The 22,170-nt window shown below is 35.1% G+C and overlaps 1 protein-coding gene across 1 annotated transcript in view; it reads left to right on the forward strand.

Annotated features, from left to right (window-relative positions):
- The window catches only part of pum (pumilio), a 116,966-nt gene that overhangs the window by 54,585 nt on the left and 40,211 nt on the right, over positions 1 to 22,170 (forward strand). The window contains exons 4-6 of the mRNA XM_089106858.1: positions 565 to 841; positions 10,058 to 10,192; positions 17,700 to 17,816. Of these exons, the coding sequence (XP_088962984.1) occupies positions 565 to 841; positions 10,058 to 10,192; positions 17,700 to 17,816 (529 nt within the window). The remainder of the gene's footprint in view (positions 1 to 564; positions 842 to 10,057; positions 10,193 to 17,699; positions 17,817 to 22,170) is intronic.

Consider the following 22,170-nt stretch of genomic DNA (forward strand, 5'->3'; position numbering starts at 1 on the left):
AGGGATCCACTTCTCAAGCTTTTTTATTCAGATACTAGAATAATACATAAACGAAAATGGCCTTAACTGATGGGTCCGCCCTAAGTACATTTTATACAAAAAACTAATTATTATTGCAGTTTGAAGCTAATAAATTATTTACTGTAATGCTTCATACAGAATTCAAAAGAAGTGTAATAAAAAAAAAAATATGTCTTGCATTTGACCGGTTGTCATCAATCGATAGAAATTGGTCAGCAGCCACTAATATTTACAGTCCTCGAGCTCAGGTCCTTAAAAAACTTTGCAGGGAATTTTACTATAAAAGCATCTAATCTGTTTTTGCTAGCATCTTAACGTATAACATGGGGTAGGTTCAAGTCCATTGTAAATCGTGGTAGCTTGATAGAGGACAAAGTAATTCTCCATACAACGTGATAGAATGGTGGTATGGAATAGACCATTACTTAAGATCTTTGCTTGTAAGGTGAATTTTTAGAATGGTCAATCATTGCACATGAAACAATTCCAGGCTTAGCTAGAGCTTTATTTGTTGCACCTTCCACATAAGTTTCATACTTTTAGGTACCTCAGGGCTACCAAGTAATTCAAGCCTACGTTGACCAAAATGGCTCCCTTGTAATGGGCAATATGAGAGGTGTGGGTACTGGCACTCCTGTAAGGCTGGTAAGTCCTGCGCCAGTTGTTATTAACGCTACTGGACCTGGTGCTGTCCGACTCATGGCTGCTGGTCAGCAGCAGACAATGCATCAACCTCCTACACCACAACAAGGCCTTTACAGTCAACCCACTCAACAGCAATCTTTATATTCTACTGGGGGAAGTAGCACGAGCGCACTTGGTAAGTTTTTTTTTTTTTTTTTTGCAAAACAAGGCAAATTCTTTTGCTGCAATTTATTTTTATTGTTTGTAACCTGCCGAGAGACGTACAAGTGACATATCACTGTGATGTATCACGTGGCATATCATCGTCGGTTATCTTTAGCTTTAGCTTTGTATCAAACCGTCGCCATTGCGGCTGAAGGTAGTATCTGACATTTTGAAGCTTCTGAGGTGAGTTAATTGCCAAAAATCCTTTTCTAAGAGGTATTCAAAGGGGAATCAGCACGGTTATGTAGTTCGGAAATGTCAAAATGTGGCTGAACATGCACTATCCTACTGATCCTTCCTCTAAGAGCAGCTCAGCAAACAATTTGCGGAATTATTTCAGAAGTATTGAAATGTCAAATACGACCATCAGCGACTTTCAGCTTACGTATGTCAAATATGTAAACAGAGACGAAATGGTTCTTGGGAATATAAGAATATTGCTAAAAAAAATTAATGGGGAACGTCTTGTTGACATGATTTTAGAAATGAGCACTTTACGGTAGACATTCATAATTTTGTTCCGGAATGGTAAGTGTACTAAAATCAGAGTCTGTGAAAAAGTGGTCCATTCTATTCTCCCACGTTCTGTATGAAAGAGAGGCACTTCTATGTCCCTTATAGGTATCCTTTTTTTTTCAAAAAAAAAAAAACATCGAAAAAGTAACAAGCAATTCAACTCTTAAACTGTTTAAGCTGATGATAAAACCTAATAATCAAATTTATTATTTTGCTGTTCCGGTATGTCCAATGACACTTAATTTCAGAAATGTCAAACCAAACATATTATAAGCGACAACTAACTTCTCCTTTTATTGGAATTATCTACATTCTGATAGGATATTTTTGTTTAAAGAATAATTTACCAATTATTGAAGGTGTTTCTATTCTAAAATTAAACATCTGCTCTTGTTTCAAAGCGATTTTATTACAGCAACAAAGGCATGCCTTATTCCCCGTATATATAATATCCGCTATTGTTTAAATGCATCTCTTATAGCATCGCTAGCATCTCTTATTTCTTACTGATAAAATTTCCGCCATCGTTTGAATTTGAAAACCCTTAACTTCTATTTACTCTCAGTGTCCCCGTTAAACCTGGAAAGAGGTAATCGCAGCAGTAGCAGATTACCAACATGCTAAATTTAGCATCATGTAAGAAATCCCATCAAAGAGACTGGCTTGCTGAGATTCTCTGTCAATAAATTGTTAGATACGCATATCCACGTCTTAAATGATGCCTATTTAAGTAATCTGACCGTTGACAGTCTTCAGGACCTCATTTTTTTGGTTCTATAAATAGATCCGTAGATTACCAACATGCTAAATTTAGCATCATGTAATAAATCCCATCAAAGAGACTGGCTTGCTGAGATTCTCTGTCCATAAATTGTTAGATACGCATATCCACGCCTTAAATGATGCCAATTTAAGTAATCTGACCATTGACATTCTTCAGGACCTCATTTTTTTGGTTCTATAAATAGATCCATTCGTATTGCTCGAGTAAATTCGTATTACTCGAGTAAGATTGATATCGTTTTTGATTTATTTGCAACTGGCCAAAAAGTCCCGATTAGCCGGTCTTTTGGCTTGCAAAAAGACAAGACTTGTTGGCTTTGTATCGCCTCCTCCCGTCGCTTGGGCCTTAGGCCCCCCACTGCCAACAATTGACTAAGACTATCACCCCTCGCAACGGCTTTCCGTATTTTGAGATCACATTCTCAGTTTTTATGTTTTTTTTCAATTGGTCCGTTCGTTTAGTAACGCATCGCAACCGAACAAGCAAACAAAATGCTTTTATAATACGGATGCGTTTGTGTTGCGAGTCAGTATCCTTTTTCCACTTACTGCTCCACTGAAAGTGTTATTGATTAATATTTATTCATAACTAATTAAAGTATATTATGGAAAACTTATCCAACCCACAAGTACCATGGATTATAAGAATTCCCTAATATTTGTCTTTGGGAATCTAACTGAGTAAGCTTATTCGACTATATCAGATTGAAGGCAATAGCTGTTATTATTTTTTATTTTTTAATACATTCAAAACTTTAATTGATTTTCGGGCATGGGGTAATTGAAAAATATAATGTCAATATGGGAGAATCATGCCAACAATATAAGGCGAGGCAGAGTAAAAAATCTCGGGGTTGGGGGTTGGGGGAGGTCTTGATGCCCGTACCTACTCTTGGCTAATAGAGATCATTGTGCGAAATTGGGTGTAAGCGTTTCATGTGCTATTTTAGACAAAAATTTATGATGAAGAAGAAAATAAAAAGAAGATTTGAAATTTGCTTTCTATATTTCTTTTTTCTTTTTCTCCTTCTTCCTTGAAATTTAAGCATAATAGAGTGGATAAAGGTTGATAATGCTTAGAAGTCGAAAACTTCTCTAGACACAGATGTTTTGAATGACTTGAATAAAAAGTATATGAAATGGTTGAATTTCTGGAGGTTAGTAGAGGTCAGTGTGTAAGATAAGTTTGAAGATTAGTACCAAGAAGCACTGCCGTAATTTCGTCAAAATCATGGGGGGAGAGGGCAAAGTTAGGGCCAATTTTCCGAAATCAAGTGAAAATGACGGTGAAAAATGAAAAACGAACCATATGGTACCATAAAAGCAAAGGTAACCGTTTAACAAAAAACTGACCTGTTTCTCTGGATGCTTGAATTAAGCAGGCTTATCTTAGTTTTGACAAGAGTTTTTGGAGAAACCAATTTTCAGCTGGGGGGGGGGGGCAAACTGTGGTCTTGGGGTGTGGTGGACAGACCTTAAAAACTCTATTTTTAAGGAGCATGAAAGGTAAAGATGTTTAGGTCACGTTTAGGACGAAGGATGGATGGTTGCCCAAAAGTCTTAGTTTTTGGCTATCCTGCCGAAAACTAAGTAGGACTTCTAAAACGAAGCGAGAAGAGGTCATAAGGAAAGTAGGAACTTCATGCGAAGGTGTAAATAGTAAAGCTCTGAGAAGAGTTGGGTGAAAAAGGAGCGTTCGCAGTTGTTATGGATCTTGGACGACTTAAGGCCCATTCACAGTGATATTTTTACTAATACCGATATTTTTGTTGAAAGGGGACCGGTGTTTTTTTTTCTGCATACACCAATCTAATTCATATTGCCGGCATTTAAAAGTTAGATTTACCACTTGACTCCTTAAATAGTGAAAAAAGAAGACGATTAGAATCTTCAAATAGAAATAACCACAATATAAGATCGTTTGAAAAACCTGATATCTGTATGTAGATGGCTTGAGGGCAGGCTAGAAGTATGCTCAGGGCTCATTTTTCACATTAAGTTGACTGTAATGATGATTTTATCAATTCATTTTTAATCCTGATTTTGTATCTCAAAAGTACATTTAAATTAATCTCCTCAGCCTCAACATGGCCGCATCAAATAGGAGTTAACAATAACCCAAATTAACTTCGGATTAGTATCCGACCGTTCTCTTTAAGATTATCTTCTGTCGTCTGTAAATCTCAAAGTAAAGTTTAAAATTCAAGTTCTATAACTAATGTGTCCGTTGTGGTATTAGGGTCCTTTCTGTTTCTGGATCTTAGTCATTTTGTTTCTGATATTAAATTCGGTTAGCTAAGTATCGAGATGGTGGATTAGAATAATAATAATAAAAACTAACCTCGGAAAAAAAAACCATCAGTTAAATTCTATTAAAACATCTAACTTTATTCATTGAGCGAACACAGCCAACCGTCTACATTGATGACATCTATTCTATTTTCTTTCTCAATCATAGAATCTAATGATACCTGGGGCGCCTAATTTTTAGACGCTTAGACGTCCTATTTCGTTCCATCTAGCCATTTGAAAAATACAAACGAAAAATATTTCTTTCATTTGTTTATAGCTAGAATTGGACGGGGGGGGGGGGGCTAAAAATAAAATTTACGGGACTAAATTTCAGTTATATGGTGAGAAGAAAATCTCAAAATAAATTTCTCAGTTCACGGTTATGTGGCTTGGTTGCTTTCTATTACCATATCTAACTTGTGATTTGTAAATCGAAGCAATACTACCAGCTTAAAAAAAAAAAAAATAGATGTAATCCGAATTAAACTGCTTGAAGAACCTGTCCAAAGCAGTGGGGGTTAGGACATTAAAGGTTGATTTATTTGAACTGGCAACATTTGCATGTGCGTACTTAACAATTTATGGGCATATTAATAGCACTTATTCTATTACGGACGTTTTTATGTATTTAGTATGGACAAGCTTCATTATAACGATCTTTTTTTCGGGGATTTTTAAGTTAACAAATACGAGTTGGATGAGGACAGTACACATATTTTACCTCTTTCGATTCAAGGGTGGAAGATTAAATCCAGGAATTATATAGGGAAGTGCTCTAAATTTTAATCGTTTGCCATTAAAAACATTAAAGTAGTAGAATGGCTGTCCTAAATCGAAACACTTCAAGTCCGTATATTACAAATGGTGCATATTAAAAAGAATAGTGGACTTGTTAGACCTTATTGTAATCAGAGTCATGTAAGGGCTTATACTACATCAGGGCAATTAAAACTATATTAGACTCATCAGACTCAGATGATTCGAGTCTTCTAGATTAAGATGAATTTTTAGATTTTCTGAGAATTCTGAGTGTGAGATTAGGTTTGAAAAAAAATATTATGATACTCGGTCGCTCAAGTAGTAAATAAATGAGCAAGAATATGTTATACCATGTAACAAGGCCGTATCCAGGGGGGGGGGTACCGGGTTTGAACCCCACCCCCCCCCCCCCGAAATGTTTTTTTGACTCCTAAAAACGTAACAAAAATGGACACAAACAAATTTTTTATGCGTTTTTTGAGGTTTTTTATGTAACCCCCCCCCCCCCCAGTAAAAATAGTACCCCCCCCCCCCGGACAAAAATCCTGGATGTGCTTCTGCCATGTAACGAGAAGATCGATCGAGTAGATAGCCTCACTTACATAGGTAGCATTATTAGTAAATTGCAAAGAATATGTTAGAATGGCCAAGGCACATGGTTTCCGTTCGCATTTGAAAAAAGTTTGGAAGCATAGGAAGGCAAAACTACGATCGCAATTAGGATGCTAAGTACAGCTTTGAAACGTGAGTGCCTTCATAGGTTAAAGAAGAATATGAAAGGTGTTGTCAAGATGGATTGTCTAAGGCTAAAGACACTTGTTTGAATTATTGTACATAAAAAAAAATGTGTGATGGATAATAGTTGATTAAAATTGTACTCCATCAGCAATCCATTGGGAGCTAAGTAAGAAAGCAAGACATCCTTGAATGGGATGGCGAGAGCTCACAGGAAAGGATTTATAGGAACTAGGAAGTTCATGGAAGAGGGTTAAGAATGAAGCCCTGGAAAGATTAAAAGGGAATAGGAGGGGGTGCAGTTGTGCTGGTGCTGCGGTTTATTCAGGAGGGTTGGTTCTGCGATGATTTGTTAGTAGTTGTCGCAGTTGTAGGATTCATCTTAGACTGTGCCAAAAATTACCAAGTCTGTTAACCAAGTCTAGTAATACAATAAAAAAAAAGGTGAAATTTGGTGCTTGTACCTAATACAATTCCATTTCTTTCATCTTAGTTTCCAGTAATCGCTACTTTTCTTGTTTTAACTAAAAATATTTGCGCGAAATTTCATGCATGAAATTTGCCAATATTTAGATATTTGATTTTAAGTTAATTTGTTTTTATTTTCTCAAACTAATACACCATTTTAAGGGGTATACAATTCTACATAGTGTCCTCGATCTTTATTCCACACAAAAGGTAGATCCAACTACAGAAGCAGTTAAAACATTAGGTTTTGAAAATGTTGTTGGTCCATTTATTGGATTGACATCATTTGATACGTAGAACCTTGAGTTTTTATGCAAATTTATGGCCCTAGAAGTTCAATAAGCCAGTCTCAACAATGTTCACATGTATTCTTGGCTAGCATGTCACATGTATGCTTGACATCAATGTCTAAGCATAATCAGAATCTACCATTCAAAATGCTCTTCTTGTTTTATATGCATCCCTGATTGGTCTAAAATGATGATTGCTGAAAACTAATGTCTAGCTAAACACAAATGTGGACAAGGCTTTAACGAACACATTTACAGTAAAGTGTAGTCCAAAGATAAGGGTGAAGTAATCACCGGAAAAAAGCTGAGGGATGAAAATTGACGAGCTACAGAACCCCTTAGATCGGTGGGAATAAGTATGTCTAAAGATTCTAAAATAGAAAAAAGAAGTTTGATGAAATGTACAAAATGTCATCACAAATTGTTTTCGAGGGGCCAGGTTAGCCCAATTGGTTTATCGTCCAACCGGCCAGCTATTTTAACGAAGCTTTTTTTTTAATTTCTAAGTTAATTTAAGGTGGATATTTTTACCTGCGAGTAACAAGGAATTTTAATGTTTTCCTTTTTTGTTGCAATAAAAGCATTTTGAAATAACGGAAATGATTAGTTTTTGATCTTTTTGATAAATCGGAAATTATTCTCTAAACAACGATACCATATCAGGTAATAAAGGAACTGCGCCGTCAGATAAATAAAAAGAGTTGGTAGCCCTTTATAATATGTCTTGGTATGGTGATCTTCCAAGTGTCACTGCAAGTTCCAAAAAAGCAATAATACATAATTGATTAATATAGTTTACCATCACATTAAAGAGTTTTGGAGCTTATCGTGGATATATCCATCAGTGGGAGATTTGTTCGCTACTTCCAATGTTAGCACACGAATGGAAAAGAACCCGAACCTGCTTTACTGTCACTTGGAAGCTGGAAAACGGGGACTGTCCTTTCTTTTCTTTTTGCTTCGTCTTCCTTTCAAGTTTCAATATTTAGCATAGTTTAAGCTTTAAGTGACCAAAAATAAAACTGACTACTCCTTATTTTCTGTTCTCCATTAAATTTAAAAACAAAATGGTTTTCTGTAAGTTGTCACAGATCTCTGATTGCTAAATTCTAAATAACCTGGGATAAAGTGAGTTTCAGAACAAAATGTAGTTAAGAAGCTCTCTGTGTTAACTCAGTGTGAATTTTCAAGTTTCTGTATTCTAAATATATATATATATATATATATATATATATATATATATATATATATATATATATATATATATATATATATATATATATATATATATATATATATATATATATATATATATATATATATATATATATATATATATATATATATATATATATATATATATATATATATATATATATATATATATATATATATAAAAAAAAAAAAAAAAAAAAAAAAAAAAAATATATATATATATACGAGTGGCTAAGAAACTCGAGCGATCAACTCTACAAAAAAAAAGGAAAGAAGAAAAATTTGAACAGCGCTGTTCATGCCTATTCGTAACAAAGAGACGGTACAATGATAGTGCCAATGGGTGTCGATTACCATCATAGATCGTTGAATAATTTTTATTTTTTTATTTTGCTTATTTGTAAGAGCATTAAGTTAAGAGCTGAATTTAGTATGAAGCTCCATGAATTGGCTTCCAATTAGTTACTAAATATTCGATTACCAAAAGGATTTTTGGAAATATTTATGTCGGTTGTTAGGTGACTTCATTGTAAGTATTTAAAGTTATTGAGTAACGAAATTTTTTAAACACTAAATTTTCTTTAAACTTACACCGTGAAGATATTTGTTTGAGTTCTAAACGGCTGATACACGTCAAAAGAAATATTGGAAAACCATTACCTTTTTGAACCATATGTCCGAAACCTGGAGTATGGTAATTACATATCGCCATCTGAATTGTACCTATTCAAGGATATTGCATTTGTAGATGCCGCTTCACAATCAAAAACTCCTTGCTAAACATACAAAATATATTTAAACAGATTTGTAGTGAGTTATTCTATCTTCCTCCTGAATAGAACACAACCAGCTTGGTCTACTAACACTAGCAATATTCTTTAAACCATGAGTGGCTGCTTGAAATGGTTTCTTGAAATGTTGTTTGTATGAAAGACTTTTTTTGTAATATGCTGTTTAGGCTTAGAATTGAACACCGTGCCTTGTCAAAATTACAAATAGCTCAGTCAAAGCGGTATATGACTACTAGCAAACCAACATATTTCTTATGTGGTTACAGAAATAACTTCATTAAAACTGCTATATTAGGACAAACTATCGCGTGTGTAAGAATAACAAAAATATGTGTCGCACTTCTTTTTTTTTCTTTTTTTTTAATATTTTCGTTGAATTTTTCGCGTAGTATACACGCTGCCCTCTATATCGGTCCATTCTTAAAAGGACATACAAAACTATAATTTAAATGATATATATATATATATATATATATATATATATATATATATATATATATATATATATATATATATATATATATATATATATATATATATATATATTGTTTTTATAGTGTTTTGAAAAAGGTTACAACACGCAAAAAGAATAAGGAGAACATTAAAAGTAAAACATAGAACGTAAAAATATTCCGCCCATCGTTTATTTTTTTTAGACAAACGGAAAAAACGATATGGCCGAGAAAAAAGAAAAAAAGGTAAAAACTTGTGTTCTAGTTATTCTTCTACGGTCCTAAAATCTATCCAGAGTCTGTGAGGGAAAGGATGGGGGTCCCCAAACTTTTTATCAGAGCATCTCCTTGTTTGAATTGTCATGTTATGATCAAAATTAGTGAGGAGTAATGACTGGCGTCCTCACTCTGCTTTTGGTGATAGTAACCCGACCTGGGCATTGTGACGGATGGAAAGATGGACCGAAATTCTCTTCTTCAGTATGCCTAACCAAAAATATTGTTGGATCTGAGCCAAACTTACTGGAAACAAGATTATGGGTCTCACTTGTACATTGAAAACCTTGAAGTTACACGGAGTGAACAAAAAAAAAAATAAAAAAAAATAAATAAATAAAAAAAAAAAAATAAATAAAATAAAAAATAAAATAAAATTAAAAAATATAATAATAACTCCCAAGGTGCATTAACACAAGTAATAGTATAATCCTTGGGTAATCGGCAAGTACTGAGTGGTTCAGTTTCTAACAGTCAATTAAAGAAATGTATGCGGTTGGGAAGGTGATTCAATTTTTGTTTCTGCCCCCCCCCCTCTTATTGCATGGATGAATGGGTTGGTATTATGCTTACCAAAGACACTGCATAATTACCTTTATTTCCTTTTTAGGTCTGCAGTCTTCGCAAATAGGTAGTCCGTTCGGCAATGCTGCTGCAGGCTTAATGCAAAATAACAGTCTAGGGTTTGGTGGCAATAATTTAGGAGGACCCGTTGGAGGCTCCCCCTCGTTAAGCGCACTTTCTGGTAAGAAAAAATAATTATATTTGTTGATCGTGTTTAAGCTTAGTTAATTTCTCTAGAAAAAAAAAGATTTAGAAAAATAATTAGCAGATATCTTAAAATTATGTCATATACAGTCTTTTAAAATGAATTAAAAAAGGCACCTTTTTGAAATATATTGTTCTCAATCCCGTTCAGTTGAAAGGAGAGGGTTGAATTACTTAAGTTTCTTCCGTTTTTGTTGGCTTTTTTAATCCAAAGCTCATTTAATTTAATTTTTTGATTATTCTCGTTGTTCACTTTAGGACATATTTTATCGACTTTAGCAGGAATTGATGTCATAGCTGCACTGATACATACTTTGGCCCAATTAGGCTAAAAAAAAATTAAATAAAGAATGTTGTTATTTTGAAATGGTACGATATAGTGTGTACAGTCATTAAAGAAGGAAAAAAAAGTTGCCTTTTAAATGGATTGTTTTTGGTACCAAGTTCTATCGTGAGGACTGCTTTGGTTTCACTAAGTCTTACCTTCATAGTCTAACTAACTTCTTAAGTCTTAAATCTTACAAGTTTTTACGTTCTTCTTGGCTCTGCTTAAATCAGTATTAATTTAGATTAACTTTCAGTTATTCTCTCGTTCTCTTTAGGACATATTTTGACTACTTGAAAATCCCCGAGAGAAAAAAAAACTAACTTCGTAGTTGTATTGAATTTACCGTCACATTAAAGAAGTGATAAAAAGGAAGACAAATAAAAATGTGTCCTCAATACAAGATCGCATCTTCAACCATAAATTGGTAACTACATATATCTCAAATGACGCCTATTACAATAGGTTGACGATTAATTTTTGCATGTCATTCCTCTGTTTTGCATATTCTATTAATGAAAGTATTGTTGGTAATAACATGCCATAAATGCACATTGCAAGGTGATAAAGGATACTTTGCTTATAATCCAGCAAACTTTACTGGGTCCCTGTCTCTCCTGTCTGTACACAGAGAGGATAGGGTGGGATTCCCCTTGGAAGCGTGATGAAGCAATGAAGGTGCTTTAATAAAAAACCTAAAGCGGTTAATTGCCTGATCCTGGCAGACAGGTTGTTTCGGTAGCTTTTTCGATCTGCTAGGGCTCAGAATATCATCTGCGTAATTTGGTAGTGTAATATCTTTTCCACTAAACAAAACTCTGCAAACACCATTATACAAAGGAGGGAAGCTGATAACATCCTGTCTAATGCTTTTATATACAGGAATCAATGCATCGGCCTTATTAGTCGGAATATACGACTCGGAAAATTTTAATTGTACCCTTATGGTGTAGATCTCTAAGTGCAATGACAATAGACTTTGACAGAATACACTGGCGAGCCTAAAAGAAGCTGTACATGTATGTCAAAGTTGAAAGCCCTCCTAACATCATATACGGCCAATTTAAGCTTATCTTCCTTTTCATCACTGTCAATCAGCAGATGTACTAGGAGGAAATATGTTATGTAGGATGGGCACTTATTTTCAGGGGACATAATTCAATATTTGAGTATTATTTGGTCCTAGTATGCAAAATAAGAATGTTTTATTTTGTCTGGAAATTTTTCAAGCAACTTTGTGGTTGGATCAAACTGTATTTTTCTGAGGAAGGGGGTTGTTCATTGGTAATATAACCGTGTTACAAACAAATATCTTCCAGCGGCTTTTGTCTAATGAGCTTTAATAAAAGTTATTATTTTTCAGTTACTAGGCACATACTCTAAGGGCTCCAATTGGGAGGAGGGAGGTCAAATTGGGCACTCTATTTACGCTAATCATGTAGATTTATTGTGCATTCGCTCAGAAGTTATTAGTTGAATCAGAAAAAGTTGTTATACGTATATCGACGAATTGTCGGTAATTACCTATAATAAGTTGTGTCGTTTCAAGTTACAATTTCACTCTTTAATCTAATTGGATTTAATTTCACGGCCCTGGTCGAAGCAGTCATATAATTTTAAACATCACATAAAATATATCCATAGTACGACCAATCCTATTTCCATTGCCAATTTAAAAGAAATGTGGCGCGAAAGTTTCTAATTCCAACTGTTTTTCTCTGGTTCTATATATAGATTTGTTTGTGTTATCTGCAATAAATCGCGATTGATGGCCTTATTTAGATTTAGACGCGATAATTTCATGTTGTATGCCAAGGAAATGAGTAAATGTCATTTATTGGAATGCTTTTAACTTTTTTTTGTTTGTTTTTTTGTGCAGGTTATCTTGACTTGTAGAACCTGTGTAATGAGATTCACTTATTCTTGCAACTTGTCGATAGAAAGCACTTTGTTTTTTGTTTGAAATGATTGTAAGATTCATTAAATTTAGTTTTACCCATTAAAAGCTACAGGCCTGAGAAAAATTGCCTGATTTTCGAAAAAGGGGAGTAACACCCTCAAAAAGTCAAGAAATCTTAATGAAAATAGCATCATCAGATTCAGCGTATGAGAGAACCCTAGTGTAGAGATATTCAAGCCCTCATCAGCAAAAATATGGAATTTTGTAATTTTTGCCAGAAGAAAGATCACGGATGCGTGTTTGTTTGTTATTATTGTTTTTGTTTCTTTTTTTTAGACAGGGCGCATTCGAACGGAAATTAAAAGTTCTAGTGTCTTTTTTAAGTTCCCAAAAAGATTGGAGGGCAACTAGCCCCTCTCCGACGCCCATTTTTTCTCCAGTCATCCGATTAAAATTTTGAAATAGCCTTTTTGTTTAACATAGTTGAGAAGTCTAATAACTATATCTTTGGGGGTAACATGACCCCCCACTGTTCTTGGGGAAAGGGCTATAAGTTATGAAATGTGTCCATTGTTAACGTATAATATTTTTTATTGGGAAGTATACATACTCTTCTTGGTGGGGGGGATTTTCGGCTGGGGGTGGGTTTTCATGGGGAGAATTTTTTGTGGGAAAGGACGTTTCTGGGGGTAAACTTTCCAGTGGGGATTTGAAAGAATTCCTATACTTTTTTTTTCGATTCAATTTTGCATGTGAAGATGATCCGGTGGAATCTTCAGGGGGTTATATTATCTGGAGGATTTTTACATGGGGGAAGCAAATTATCCGTGGGAGAAATTCTGCATGGGGGAATTTTCCGTTGGAGCAACATCCCATTGGGAGGGGAGATTTCCGGGAAAAAATTCCACGGAAGGGGGATTTCCGACATGATTTGATAAACGATTAGAGATTAGTCTTTTTCAAATGAAAGTAAGCTAAGGATAATTTTTCAGACGTAATTGTCCGCAAAAAAATTTACAGGAGAATTATCAGCCAGGATGGAACTGTCCGGAGCGAATTTTCGGGTTGGGGGGAGGGGTATTTCATGTGGGATGTACTCTCCACGGAGGAGTTTCCCGTGAATGGAGAGAATATTTAATGGAAGGGGAGTCAGATTTCCCGGCAATATTTGAAAAACGATCAGAGATTAAATTAAAAAAAAAGAAATTATTCCGTTTATGAGGCCGTTGCTCTCATAGCAAACAGATAATATGCTCAACAATCTGTCCCAGTAACTTCCCGTCCCACAATCGAAGGAAATCAGTTGCTGTGCTATAATCATCAAAAAAGGTTACTTTTTCCCCAAAACGCATCCTTGATCGGTGCTACTACAATTGGTTTCTTCCATTTGGGCAGAAGTATATCGAAAGAAGAATTTCCGTTTGCAGTTTGCTTGACAATAGAAGCCGTTCCCCCCCCCCCTCCTTAATACCTTGCTCTTTACGCTGAAGTTTGACTGTTTGTCCCAGTTATCTAAGAAAGACTCCTAAAGCACAAGGGTCGTTTAATTAGAATAAGAATCTTTTTTTTAAATTATCAAAAAACTTTAGTGTGAAAAGCAAGGTATTGAGAAGTGGGGCATCCTCCCCCCCCCCCAATGATTTCTGTTCATTTTAATTTTTAATGTTGCTCCTCTCTTCCAGTTGAAAAAAAAACTTCATCACATATGGAAATGATAGTAAATGTTGTGTTTTAAAGGCCGAATGAAACTTTGAAACTCGCCGCTGGAAAGTTTACATCTTGTTCTCAGAAATGGCCTATAAAAATTTTCGCTTAAAACTAACCCATGGAATTTCACTTCCGATAAACTTATCTATAAAAACGGCACTTGGTGATTATACCTATGATTGAAGGGACTCTTATAGTCCAGCAATGAAGGTGTTTTAATAAAAAACCTAAAGCGGTTTATTGCCTGATCCTGGCAGACAGGTTGTTTCGGTAGCTTTTTCGATCTGCTAGGACTCAGAATATCATCTGCGTAATTTGGTAGTGTAATATCTTTTCCACTAAACAAAACTCTGCAAACACCATTATACAAAGGAGGGAAGCTGATAACCTCCTGTCTAATGCTTTTATATACAGGAATCAATGCACCGGCCTTATTAGTCGGAATATACGACTCGGAAAATTTTAATTGTACCCTTATGGTGTAGATCTCTAAACGCAATGACAATAGACTTTGACAGAATACACTGGCGAGCCTAAAAGAAGCTGTACATGTATGTCAAAGTTGAAAGCCCTCCTAACATCATATACGGCCAATTTAAGCTTGTCTTCCTTTTCATCACTGTCAATCAGCAGATGTACTAGGAGGAAATATGTTATGTAGGATGGGCACTTATTTTCAGGGGACATAATTCAATATTTGAGTATTATTTGGTCCTAGTATGCAAAATAAGAATGTTTTATTTTGTCTGGAAATTTTTCAAGCAACTTTGTGGTTGGATCAAACTGTATTTTTCTGAGGAAGGGGGTTGTTCATTGGTAATATAACCGTGTTACAAACAAATATCTTCCAGCGGCTTTTGTCTAATGAGCTTTAATAAAAGTTATTATTTTTCAGTTACTAGGCACATACTCTAAGGGCTCCAATTGGGAGGAGGGAGGTCAAATTGGGCACTCTATTTACGCTAATCATGTAGATTTATTGTGCATTCGCTCAGAAGTTATTAGTTGAATCAGAAAAAGTTGTTATACGTATATCGACGAATTGTCGGTTATTACCTATAATAAGATGTGTCGTTTCAAGTTACAATTTCACTCTTTAATCTAATTAGATTTAATTTCACGGCCCTGGTCGAAGCAGTCATATAATTTTAAACATCACATAAAATATATCCATAGTACGACCAATCCTATTTCCATTGCCATAAATTATTTGTACCTCGTGGATACATGAAGGTAATGATTCCAATTTAAGAGAAATGTGGCGCGAAAGTTTCTAATTCCAACTGTTTTTCTCTAGTTCTATATATAGATTTGCTTGTGTTATCTGTAATAAACTGTCACGATTGATGGCATTATTTAGATTTAGACGCGATAATTTCATGTTGTATGCCAAGGAAATGAGAAATGAGTAAATGTCATTTATTGGGGAATGCTTTTAACTTCTTTTTTTTGTGCTGGTTATCTTGACTTATAAAAGCCCCCATGACCCCCCCACAGCCCTTGGGGAAAGGGCCATAAGTTATGAAATGTGTCCATTGCTAACGTATAATATTTTTTATTGGGAAGTATACAAACTTCTTGGTGGGGGGAGGGGGATTTTCGGCTGGGGGTGGGTTTTCATGGGGAGAATTTTTTGTGGGAAAGGAAGTTTCTGGGGGTAAACTTTCCAGTGGGGATTTGAAAGAATTCCTATACTTTTTTTTTCGGCAAAATTTGAAAAACAATCAGAGATTAAATTAAAAAAAGAGAAATTATTCCGTTTATGAGGCCGTTGCCTTCATAGCAAACAGATAATTTGCTCAACAATCTGTCCCAGTAATTTCCCGTCCCACAACCGAAGGAAATCAATTGATGTGCTATAATCATCAAAAAAGGTTACTTTTTCCCCAAAACGCATCCTTGATTGGTGCTACTACAATTGGTTTCTTCCATTTGGGCAGAAGCATATCGAAAGAAGAATTTCCGTTTGCAGTTTGCTTGACAATAGAAGCCGTTGCCCCCCTCCTTAATACCTTGCTCTTTACGCTGGGGTTTGGCTGTGTGTCCCAGTTATCTAAGAACGACTCCTGAAGCACAATTGTCGTTTAATTAGAATAAGAACCTTTTTTTTAATTCCCAAAAAACTTTAGCGTGAAAAGCAAGGTATTTAGAAGTGGGGCATCCTCCCCCCCCCCCCCAATGATTTCTGTTCATTTTAATTTTTAATGTTGCTCCTCTCTTCCAGTTGAAAAAAAAAACTTCATCTCATATGGAAATGACAGTAAATGTTGTGTTTTAAAGGACGAATGAAACTTTGAAACTCGCCGCTGGAAAGTTTACATCTTGTTCTCAGAAATGGCCTATAAAAATTTTCGCTTAAAACTAACCCATGGAATTTCACTTCCGATAAACTTGTCTATAAAAACGGCCCTTCGTGATTCTACCTATGATTGAAGGGACTCCTATAGTCCAGCAATGAAGGTGTTTTAATAAAAAAGTGAAAGATTTACAGCAGCGCCTTCTTACCAATTCGAAATTGTTGTGCTATGGTAAGCATTTGCTTTCTGGGGCAATTTGCTTTCTGCGTATTAGAGACAAATAGCAACCACCTTGGACCGGTTTTTCAGCAACCCTCCCCCGGTCTTGTCGGGATAATTTTTTGAAGGTTTCTGGCTACTTGCAAGCAGTATTGCTTCTTATAAACTTTTAGGGGATGGGCAGAGATCGTGGTCTCAATTAATTTACTAGGGTTTCCTCTCTCTAGTAAATTGTTCCGAACGAAATGTGTTATGCCAGAATTATAGTTCAAAGGATGGCAATACAATTTCAGCCTTTCAACATCAACGCAATAGCGTAGACTTGGCAAAGAGCGAAGTATGTCTCGAGAATTTTTTTTTCGGTTACTGCATATGGAAGGAGACGATTGCATAACTTGGGAGAGGGCTTGCCTGAGGGATTTCTAAATCATAGTGTTCACAGGGGAGGTGAGCTGAGGGTCTCCCCCCATCTTTTTTTTAGGAGGCAAGGTCCAGTAACCAATTTATAAGTACAGGCATTCACGGCAAATGTTTTCCTATGGACCTAGTTCAATTGGAATAAATTATGTGACTTTTCTTGGGCCGATGTTCCTTGATGTAGCTTTGGTAAATACTGGGAGAAAGATTTTTGGCACCAAGCTTCTCTAGGCAAGATTTAGTTGGCGCGACTGTTCCAGAGCTAGTTTATTAGGTTCAGGTTTTCTTTGGTGATTTTTCTTTATATGAAATAAGAACAGACACAAATTAAGGTTTCGTAGACACAACCCATCGCCACTGCAAGATTAATTCACATAATGCGGCTAATTGGAAACCTTTTTTCGGTTCTTTTTTCGTGTAGTGAATAAACTCTGAACTTTTGGGGGTGGGTGATGAAGTTTATCAAAGCATGTTTAATTTGCAATGCTTTGAGTGTTAGATTTCTGTGTCCCCAAATATGTATCGTATCTACTTTATTTGCTGCATAATGTTTAGATACAACAACCTTCCTCCCCCTATACGGATGAATTTAAACTGCAATTACTATGTGTCTTTTCAGGATTAACAGGGACTGTAGGACGACGCGACTCCTTTGATAGAACGTCTGCGTTTTCACCTTCATTAGATTACAATCCAAATAACCAAAGAAAATGGCCACAAAATTATGGAGCACTTGGTTTGTACATTTTTATTTATTTATCTATTTTTTTTTGTGTGTGTGTGTATGTGTTCTTTAATTCAGACGAAGTATCAGAGCTTGTTCTTTGGCTCTTATGCATTTACTGAGGATCGAATAATTACATGTGTTGTATATTGAGTCGCTTGTCCGTTTCTCGTTTACCAATTTATTTAGTTAGATTCCTCTATCTCTATTCCTCTTTCTAAATATTGTTTTTTAAAGATTCTTACTTTTTATTTTACGTTGTATACCGTCCATCGCATAACTAGCCATAAAGCTTCCAGTTTATTTTTTGTCTTTCTCACTTAGCTATTTAAAAGCGGTAACATATTGCTAACTCGTTATATTATCAGAAATAAAGCATATTAATGGTAGAACCAAAAAAAAACAACTAATAATAGCTGTTTCTGTTAATAAACGAACTTATCTCGCTTTAATGATAAATATACATAACTTAAAATAGTGCATACCAAACGAGTGTACATCTCTCCTTGTCTTTAAAATGCCTCGCAGAAATACATGTTAGTTTAAATGAGTTAAGATCATAATTTTTTTTTCGAACCAAGCAAAACCAGTTAGTGTTTACTATGGCTATAAAATTCAGCTATACCACCACATGCTGCTAACTGCGTACACTTACTCGTAGGAATTGCTCCATAGATAAGTATTTCAATAGAAACAAAACAAGGCGCGACCTTCTAGGTCATAAAAAAGGTATAAAGAAAGGCAATCAATTCAAAGCAATCTGTTCTATTATTTAGGTTCTTTGTGTCCCGTAATGTGGTTATGTAGGCTCTAGGCATTAATCTGAGACGGGAACGACAAAAAAGTCTCATGGTTTGGTTCACATCTGTTTAGCTACATTTGTATGCAGATTAATGTATGATAAAATACAGTTATTCCGGTTCCGTATTATGCAGGTGGCCTATTTCCTAGGAAAATCGCTCTTATCGCTAGTTATCCGTCGCTACATTTTTTGAGGGCTTCGGTGATTTTCAACTTAACTGGTATTTTTGAGAGAAAAGTATTAATGAAACTTAATAAATATCCATTGGGTTTTTTCATAAGATGACCGCTCTATATAAGTTGTATCGAAATAAATAAATTTTTTACTTGAATATTGAATTATAATTGAATATCTCTGCCTCTATGTCAACGTCAATTGATCAAATTAAAAATTAAATTTGTTGGACAATATATTCACAGTATTTTTATTTCTTTATCGAATCGGATTGGGACAGCAGGGCCGTATCCAGGATTTTCGTTTTTACGAGTCGGACAAACATTTCTCGGGAGTTTGTGACCGCCTTCCCCCCTGGAAACGCCCTTGTGAGACAGTAAAAATGGTGAGCAAATGGAGCAAAAAACGGCAGTTGCTGCACTTTTACCAAACCTTTTTCGTTTTTACGAGTCGGACAAACATTTCTCGGGAGTTTGACCCCCCCCCTGGAAAAGCCCTTGGGGGACAGTAAATATGGTGAGCATATGGAGCAAAAAACGGCAACTACTGCACTTTCATCAAACCTCACAAGGAGTAAAATGAAACAAATAAGTGAGAAAAATGAAACAAATAAGTTTTCATCACATGCTGCAGCAGATTTTCAGGAGTCGTCTATGTTTGCTAATGCACTCGGATATCAAAACTCTTGAACGTATAATATTGAAAAAGGTCGCTCAAACTGGCTTTAAAAAAGGCTCTAGTACATTTGAGACCATTATTTCTCGGGAGGAGTGACAGCGTGTGAATTGCCCTAAAACCTTCAAAAAATATGAAAATCTCAGTTGATTTTGTCTGTTAGCTAAGCAAACGAGGTTTGTAACTCCCCCTTCCTCTCCCGTCAAAAAAAGAAAAATCAGATGTTTAAGTTAATTTAGACTAATCATACTGATTCACAAAATTATGTTTTTTGTGGTTACAATCCTTGAATGTCATACAACCTTTTTTTATAAATACCATCATTTATTGTTGATTAGATCAAAAGAAATAAACACATTTTAAATTTTTGGCTCTTGTAATCTCTAGAAAAACTCTTTGTTATATACATCTGTGTAATTAACAAAATAGTCTTTTGTGATCTAGGCCTTTCAGAAGCCGATCAATTTATTTTGTATATTTTCGAATTTTTGTAACAAAGCCATCTTAAGGATGTTCCCTAAATATAAGAATCAATTCCAAAAAATGTTTCAAACCTTAAATCACTTGTTATAAGCCCATTTGCGAAAAGGTTGTTCTAAAATACACCTAAGAACATCTGCCTCGTATCCACTACATAAGAAAACACCCAAAGATGCTCGATTTTTTATTATTATTTATTATTATTATTAGATGATTAGTGGATTAAAATGAAAACCAGCAATAAATCTTGATCAAAATTGATTTCTTAAATGGTATTCATGTCATGATTGAGAAAAATTTGAAGCTTTAAAAAAAAGCTCTCAAAGCTTCACGATTGTAAAGCTTGTAAACTGTAAAATTTGCGATTGTAAAACGTTTTATTTGTAACCAATAAAAAGTAATTGAGCTTAATCAATAAGTGCGAATTCCATTTTATAGATAGCTAACTGCGCATATATTCATGTCATGATTGACAAAAATGTGAAGCTTTAAAAAAAGCTCTCAAAGCTTTACGAAGCCAACGAATAATTCATTCTTATCCTTTAGTTTGAAATGGTACCGACAAATTAAGCATTGGTTAAGTTCGAAAATTTCCATTAGCTATACAACACGAAACAGCATGGTTTCGCATTATGCAGCTAGTCTATGTGTATTAGCAGAGACGAGGTATATTTTTTGTGTAGGAAGTAAGAGTTTTTTTTTTTTTTTTTTTTTTTTTTTTTTTTTTTTTTTTTTTTTTTTTTGATAGAGGGAAGTTTTATTTGCCGTCTTCGCTCCCTAGATTTTGAAGATTCTATTTGTTTGGTATTTTCATTGAAAAAATTGAAAAACAAACAAAATGCTCCCCCCCCCCCCCAAAAAAAAAAATCGTGAATTTTTTTCGCCACTGATCAGGGCTAGGCTGGTATAATGGTTGCCACTTTAGAGGAACGGTACCTTAAAATCGTTTTGTGAGCTTTAGCGCCAGTTGACCGTCACAAAGACAAAGGACCCATTAGTGAATTCTTACAGTGGACGAGCTTGTCAATCGAAGCAGGTAGCACCACAGGGAACTCCTAAAGCTGCCAAATTGCTCAAGTGTATTTTATTTAATCTGATTTTTAGCATTTTCTTAGCAGGTATGCTAGGACACTTTTAGGGAATGCCCTTTCATGAACTTTAAAATGAAAATTCTACTCCCTTTGATCGAAAAACCTAAATTAAAAATGAAAATTTTTATCTCCAGCACAAAACGGTACAAGTTAAATGTTTGGAAAAACAAGCACCGGCTTCTAGTTTTCTGTCATTTATTCGGATTTTTTATCCAAGTACTAGAAGGTATGACAAGATTCTAAATAGTTTGACCATGCAAGCTAAACAAGTTCCATAATGGACGAGATAGGGTGGTCCTTTAAAATACCGTATCCTTTTAATCAGTTAAAGAAATAGAAATGAGCTAGCCTAGATTAATAAATATACTAAATACTATGGGGTTAACATGTAGTTAATCACAAGGTATGAAAGGATTATGCTTTCAGTTAAAAAAAAAATCCACTCAAAGCTTGTAATTTTTTAATCTGATCCTTTATTTCACATAAAAAGGCTATATAAGTATTCATCCTTGACAGGAGTGTACTAAAAAGATATTACGACAAACAGGTTTCACATTATGCAGGTGACCTCTTAATTGGAACAAGGTACTTTTAGGGCATGACTGACTGAGATCAAAGGAAAATTTTACCTTTTTATGGTGTTGTGTGAAACAGCAGTGTGCTATTTGGAAGGCGAAAACATCGCTCCTTTTTCCTTTCTTCTTTTTATGAAAACCAGGACACTGGGATTTTGGTTCGATTTTGACTGGACATTGAGTTTTATTTATTTAAATTCATTTATGTATTTAGTGCTACTACTCTTAGAAATTCAACTAGAAAGTTACTTTTAGAAAGTCGTAATGATACTTTCAGAATGCATTTTTCTATTAAATTTCCGGTTGTTCTCGTCTAGCATCGTGCACCAGCACTAGTGCATCAAACACGGGGTTGAAGCTTCGAACCCGCTTAAACTGGACGAAAAACTAGGAACTTGAAACTAGACGAGAACAACCCGTGTTCGAACCCGCTGAGCCTGAAAACGCGGCTCAAATTGTCTCTTGTATAATTTCAGCGGGTTCGAAGTTTCCACCCCGTGTTCTATGCACTAGATGGACAACGCGTGATGCACTCGACGAGAACAACCCGTGTTTGAACCCGCTGAGGT

Source organism: Artemia sp. Qi Xiang Cuo, chromosome 21 (genome assembly GCF_049724085.1).
Source record: "Artemia sp. Qi Xiang Cuo chromosome 21, ASM4972408v1, whole genome shotgun sequence".
Lineage (NCBI taxonomy): Eukaryota > Metazoa > Arthropoda > Branchiopoda > Anostraca > Artemiidae > Artemia > Artemia sp. Qi Xiang Cuo.